The sequence below is a fragment of the Rhopalosiphum padi genome, chromosome 1 (genome assembly GCF_020882245.1).
Source record: "Rhopalosiphum padi isolate XX-2018 chromosome 1, ASM2088224v1, whole genome shotgun sequence".
Lineage (NCBI taxonomy): Eukaryota > Metazoa > Arthropoda > Insecta > Hemiptera > Aphididae > Rhopalosiphum > Rhopalosiphum padi.
The window spans coordinates 23842061-23849766 of record NC_083597.1 but is presented as its reverse complement, the minus strand read 5'-3'; the positions used below and the strand labels follow the sequence as shown (position 1 = coordinate 23849766).

At 29.5% G+C, this 7706-nt stretch overlaps 1 protein-coding gene across 1 annotated transcript in view; it reads left to right on the top strand.

Annotated features, from left to right (window-relative positions):
- The first annotated feature begins 2948 nt into the window (after nt 1–2948).
- LOC132932282 (somatomedin-B and thrombospondin type-1 domain-containing protein) overlaps nt 2949–7706 on the top strand; it is an 83839-nt gene continuing 79081 nt past the window's right edge. The window contains exon 1 of the mRNA XM_060998576.1: nt 2949–3712. Coding sequence (XP_060854559.1) covers nt 3460–3712 — 253 coding nt within the window. The 5' untranslated portion in view covers nt 2949–3459. The remainder of the gene's footprint in view (nt 3713–7706) is intronic.

Genomic DNA, 7706 nt, shown 5'->3' with positions numbered 1-7706 from the left:
TTTTGTTATAGTATATATACGCCGAGGACATTATATAGCTCTTGTTGTATATTATATACTATATAATAATATACCTTTATATAATAGTATTGTACCTTTATAATATATATTATATTATTATACCTTCGGTTCGACATGAAGTTCATCATCATATTGTATTATATACCTACAAATATCACATTTTCTTCGGATCAGACGACGTTTCGCGTACGAGTGTGTGTGTGTGTGTGTGTGTGTGTGTGTGTGTGTGTGTGTGTGTGTGTGTAGTGTATGTGATGCGCAAGGGGGAAAAGGGAGGGGATTCAACAAAACTCACATCATTTGACGTGTACACGCACTAGCGAATAGTATTATGTATTTTATTATGTTGTATGTATTGAACTGCCGGACAATCGCGAAAAACATATTTTTATGCGAACAAATAGAATAAAAAAAAAACCTTATACAATATATTGTGATATGTACACTTTTATATAGTATACCTATCTATGTATATTTTATAATATATGTTTACTTCTTGGAACCATTGACCCCTTCGAATAAAGTTCAACTAAAGAAAATTTGAAGAAAAAAAATACGTCAATGTCATACGTTATGTGCTTGAGATAGGGTTATTATATTGTGTATCCATTTTCTACGTTAGGGCATTAACGCTATTATGTAGTACCTAGAATATATAATACATATATTTCGACATGTGTGGTTGGGTGTGCGATGTACGCAGATGACCATAAAATATTTAAATCGAATGTAAGCTATTTTTATTCTAAATAATTTAAAAAGTATTCAGAGATGATGCACTGGATAATAATAATAATTTATCGAAATCGGTAAATGTTAGTTTTCAATGATTTTATTAATAATGATAATGAATAATTCTAGGGGAATATAATATAATGGTCAACAACTCAAATAGTTCAACTTTGAGTCGCTGTCAAATCAGTAAACCTTTAACCGATTAACCGATTGTTGAGTATAAATGTAAAGAAAGAGCTATTATAGATGCTAATCGCAATAATCTATGTCGTTACAATAATTCCTATATATTCTATATAATTTAGTATAATTAAGTCAATACAAATAGTGTTACTCATGGGAAAAGGCCCTACAACTAGTGAGAAAGCCATCACTTGGATCAATTTCTATGTGTAAATATAAAATACCTATATAACTACAAAAGCAATAAACGTTTCTAGTAGTTAGAGGTAGATCTATAACAAAGAATCTAAGGGAGGCCGGAGGCCATTCGTTCAAAATTATGATACATAAATATTTATTTTGTTAAGTCGTAAATATATTATGTGTAAGTATCAAATTAAGCACTTGTAACTGTTATTAAATTATTTTTTAAAGATGGTGTAATATACGCACATATAATTACCAAAAAATAGATAAAAGCATAAATAAATGAAACATCTCCATATAATTTTAATTTTCAATTTTTATAAATTTAAATGTTTATACCAAAATATTGTGACTATTTATATTCTAAATTTTTGATTAGTAAATGAACAACTTATGAAAAACCTTGTTTAAATTTTTTAGTATTTTGACGTACTTGAAAGTTTTTATCAGTATTTACAGAAAAAAAAGAATTGAAAATTTCAAACAAATATAAATAACTATGAAAAAAGTCAAGATATTTTAAAAATGTAGAAAATTATAATATAAACATTTTCTAAGATGGTTATTCGTTTTTGAGTAAAATAAAAAAACAAAATTAAATTTGTAGAATATTTACTGATTTTGTGTAAAAATTTCCGTTTATCATAATTTTTTTTTTTTGTTCTTCCAGTTATTGTAAAAAGTACTGAGAAATTTTTCTTTTAACCACCCCCCCCCCCCACTATCCACTTTCCCACAAAAAAAATACCAATTTGTTACCAGAAATGGCAGAAACCAAAGTTGAAAATCAAAGCGTTTTTACGGTCCCAAAAAGTAATAACAAGCACAATATTAAAAAAATAAATACACCATTGTAAAATCAATACATTCATTGCTCCGCTCTAAAATGTATAATGACAGAAGTACTTATTATTATTATATATAGCTATAATAATTTATAGGGACTTAAATAATTGAATTCATTTATTACTAAATCTAAATCGTCAATTCGTGTTCTATAAATACTAATATTTATTAATAATTCCAAGTGGTCTTAGACTTATGGTACATTGATACGTTTCTTTAAAATGGTCTTTAGATGGAAATATATAATTTTAAATTTTGTACGTTAGATACAGTATTACTTATAATAACACGGAATATTTTTTTTAACCATATTTTATCACATATTTTAGAAAAATCACATTTTATTTAATAATAATAACAGATAAAATACGAGTTCATTAACTTTTTATAACCAATTATACCCGGCACCCCATGCGCATGCCAAAATTAACCTATACTACATCATTAAATTTATAGAACAAGGGACGTTTTTGTACAAATTCTGCATTATTCTTTTAGCCTTCTATATGAACTATAATAAGAAATAAGGATCATCAATAGATTATAAGAATAAGTCACACTAGACTCACCTAGAGGCAATACTCGTGAGAAATCTCTTATTGGTATGGCATGTAATTTAAAACTTTAAGTTTAAATTATTATTTAATCCTTATTGTATTTTACTAGTTATTGCATTATATAGGTATATATAAAAAAAGATTAATTCCCAATGGCAACGGTTCCGAGGTTTTCTTTTCTTGAATGATAAAAAAAAGGATGATGATAATAATAATAATACTACTACAAGTCAATTATAATATTGAATAATACTCTTGAATAGGACTCTTGTTGTAGTTGCTGTATAATAATACGGTGGTCCGGCAAGACTGGCAGCACTGCGCCGCGCGACTCTCATCCCTTTTTCCGCGCGCTCTCCTCGCACAGCGGCGGCGAAGCGGACGACTAGTGACTATACAACATAACTACTGCCCGACGACGACGACGGCAGTTCCTGTCCACCTGTCGGCTACGACAAACGCCGGTGCACCGATAACGTCGTCGCGGCAAGAAACCCGCACGATCGCACGTGGTCATCTGCGCGCGCGCGCACATTTACACGGACGGCACTTGTCGTACGATAATAGTAATTATTAGATTATTACTTTTCGCGATCCGATCTATTATATAATAATATTATAAATTATAATTAAAGACCGGCAGACAGGCTGGCTCGTATCATCGTTGCTGATCAATAACAATATCGCTATCGTAATAAATTGTGAGTCCACCCCACTCGAGAGGCGATTTATATTTTTTTCGCTCCCGAAAATCACCGCTGTAAATCGACTACACTATATAATTGTACGATAACACTATAACGATAACTGCAACGGTAATAAAATTTATAATTCCATAGCAAAGATATACCGTTGCCGTGTCGCGTCGTATAACGTCCGTCCCGCGGGATACATATACACGCGATTCTTGTCGTGCCGAATTCGACGCATCATGCGGTGTCGTACCGCTGCCGTAGCAGCCGTCGGTGCCGCCGCGGCCGTGTTTTTGGCTCTGATCAGCGCGGCCGACGCGGGCAGCTGTCTTGAAGCTAAGCTATGCTGTCCCGGCCGCGACTCGGCGTGCGTCGTCCAGAAGACGCCCATCAACGCCATCATCGAGGATCCCACGGACAAGCCGTGCTACTGCGACCACGCGTGTCTCAAGCTCGGCGACTGTTGCACCGATTTCAAACCCGCTTGTGGAGGTTAGTGCACATTCTATATAATATGAATATTATGATACATATTATTACATATTCAACAAATCGTCATATTTTTCTCTTGTTTCATTATCCAAGCCAACTTTGACGGAGGATATTAATAAGAGCACTTGTCTCGGGGTACCTAGCACATACGTTATCCACGCTCACCAGGATTTCATTTTCTTAATAAATTTCCAAAGCGAAAAATGAGATTTCCCATATAGTTTCAAGTACATTCAATCTATCACAATTCGATTTTTACCGTTTTTACATTTCAATTTCACAATCATTATAAATAAAAAAAATATTTCTAAAACACTGTTTGATGTATAATCAACGAATATCAAATAAATATTTATGTTATTTAATAAGCATTTTAATTTTAAAGTTAAGATTAGCGGAGTATACAACTTTTACACTTTTCACAATTTTATTCCACCGAGATATAAATTTTAATCGAAAAATTCTTATTTAATAAAATGTATATAATATACATAATTCTATTTTTATGTATTATATATTTGTGTTAAAAATTTAATTGATTTTAATAAAAAAAAAAATTGTTTTGAGAGCACAAAAATATACTTAAATTTTAATGCAGTCGTATAAACAAATCGGCCTTAACAATAAAATACAAATAGGAATTCATAATTATTTTATCATCTTTCCTGATGAAGGTTTTCGTAGAAATCTTCATTTTAACATATTCAAGGAGTATATTATTTTCATTTTTTAGCATACTGGTCAAGACTAATTATAACAATATGATTGAAAATTTTTTTTCGGACCCATCAGTATACAGATCCTAATTGTATTAATTCTGAAAAACTAGTGAGAACTGAACGAATAAAACGACCACTTTTTTCTCAGTCTGTGTATGATTACCTTCTGTTAAAGAATACAATATGCCGATAGAAAAATAAATAAAATACTTACATATTACTAAACGTTTCATTTATTAAAACACACAATATATATAAATATATTATATTTTTAATAGTTTTAAGAAATATAAATTACGGGTTTACTCTTGAAAATAAACTGATTGATTTCAAAAAATCTACTTACAATTAATAATATTTGCTAGCCATAGCCTTTTTTAAACTTGTGTTCATAATAACTGCATGAAGACTTTTGTAAGCTCTAATGATTTTCTATTCAACAGCATCTAAGGCTTATGTTTATTGATTATGCAATTTATTAATCTAAATAAAAAATATTTAATAATAATAATAATAAATAATAATGAAGATAGATTGTAAATTTTCATATAATGATTTACGCAAAAATAATAGTCGTAACGGTATAATAATTACTCAACCCTTATAATTGAAAATTTAATAATTTATTATGTATAATAAACGTAAAACTATTAAAATTTAAGTGGAGAGCGTCGAAAAAAACAAATTCAAAATCATAAAATAATATATTATGTTAAATACCTATACACTAAACGACAACGACCACAACATTAAGCAACAATTTTAATATTCATAAATAATTTTCATTATATTTTTATGTTTTATGTTTATAACGTGCATCTAGTATCTACACACAATATTGTATATATGAATTCGTGTTATTACCCTTTTATAGTGATGTCAGTCTGAATAGACTGCTAGTACTTATACCTACTGAAAATTCGTTTAGACAATGTTATAAATTATAATATGTAACACTAATTTAGCTATATTTCATTTTAGGCTCGTAAATTAGACGCACTTATAAGGAAACCAGGAACTTTGCATGCAGCACGACTACGATTTATGTTCATATATTATTGTATAACGTGCGTCATATAATATGCCTTATTGGTATTTTTTTATTTTTGTTTTCGACACGCGCGCTATACGTGAATTGTTATAATAAGGCCACGCAGAAAATACGATTAAACGAAATTGAAAAACTACAATAGCTGCATATAGCCATATAGACTTAAAATTTGATCGCACTCGAATAATGGTTGTACGAATGGAGTTCGGTTAATCCAATGCAAGTTAAAAACGGTCGATTGCTTACAATTCGTCAGTCGTTGTTTTTTTGCGATTTTCTAGAAAACTGTACACTTATAGGGTTAGGCGCTGCTAGGAAATTCGAGAAAACGGCTTCTTTTGTAACTACAATAGTACAATAGTATACAATACAACGTTACGACGTACAGTGTTTCATATATGTATAGGTAGGTACTGCCGAGGTGTGATGTCAGAAATGTCTTGACCGTTTTTACCGGTCTGAAACTCGTTTTTGCTGAAAGGAGAAAAAAACGGCACGCATTGTTGTAAAATCGATGTACATAGGATTTGACCAGCATCTAAAACGTCCGAGTTATTCGCAAAACTAAATAAGTGCATCGTTGTGCCAAACAACTATTTATTTTATATTTTATGGAGACGCGAATAGTATTTTGAGTAAGGAAGAACGCTGAGTTCATTCGGTTCGATATATCATAAAAATAACAAGGACTTGAAAAAATAATGTGCCCACCCCATCACCCAGATTAGGATCACTATATTTTATAAATACTAAGTACTTCATTTTTCTTAGTAAATAATAAAATTATTTAGTTTATATAATATGACTTTAATGTTTATAATAAATAATATACGGCTAATGTGTTCGATTAATCAAGTTATTGCATAAAGGTAATATTATTATAAATCGGTAACAATTTATTAAAATTTAATCGTATAACATAACTAATGACGCATCATCAAGTTGTCTATATTAATGTAAACATAATAATTTTATAAGTAGTTAATACAGAATATATCGTTTATAATGACACCGGTTGAAGTAACACACCGGGTCTAATGACTTTAAATTATTAAAGGTTCTATTTAAACTCCCATTTTTTATATTCTCATTTTAAATCGGTTATTATGACATTCTTATTTCTTAATGACCATAAGATGCGGTGACGTTTATTTTTTGGTGAATTTGAACAAATATCTTATTCATACCTAATGACAACGGGTCATATATTTTCAACGGTTACAACAAAAATAATTTTCAATATAATGAGAAAAATTTAACAATTAATGTAAAATTATATGGTCGTTAATAATATAAGTTCAAAAACAAGCTTTGAAAAAGTAGAGACGAAATACATTGTTTTATTTTTAAAATCATGTTACAAACTAAAAAAACAGATTTTTTTAATGTGTAATTAATAAATACACTTTACTTTTTAATAACATACATAGGTAGTTACTAATTAGTTAACACTTTTCGATTAAAATATAATATGATGTACCTATTATGTTTGAGTGTTTTCTAATAATTTTTTTTAAATGTTAGTTATTTTGACCTGTTTTGTCTTGTCCTTTGAACATTATTATAAATAATTACACGTGATTTCTACTGCATATAATTATAGTTTATATAATATAAGATTATACAAGTATATCTGTGCTTACAATGTTTATATAATATTAAAGTATATTTTTGTCTACTCTTTACTATAATTAGCTCAAAATGCATGCTTTAAATTGCATATAGGTACAATTGTAATAAGCCCAAATACTTTTATTTAATTTATTTCTAAAATGTTTTGTCCTACTCCTAATTATTATTGTGCCTATGAATTCGATTATTTATTTATACATCTGTGGCATAGCTAAAAGATGGGGCTTGGGTGGCTGCAACCCTCCCAAAGATTTAAGGACAGTTTTAAAATGCTCTCAATATTGTGTAAATGTGTTGCATATAAAATGTACCTAACCACGTATAAAAAATTATAATTTTTATGAAGGTCACCGTAAAATGTTATATACCCATGGCATCAATATACCAAACATAAAAGGAGCCCTCTCGCCCCTCCCCAAAAAAATTCTGACTATCGTATTTTTGTACTTAATTTATATATTACTTTATTGATTATAACTTATGTCACACTTGATCATAATATATATAGGTGGGTATGCTATGAGTCTATTGCGGATTTAGTACAATTTTTAAATTATTAATTTGCTTGTAATAATTGCCTCGTTTTTCGTGG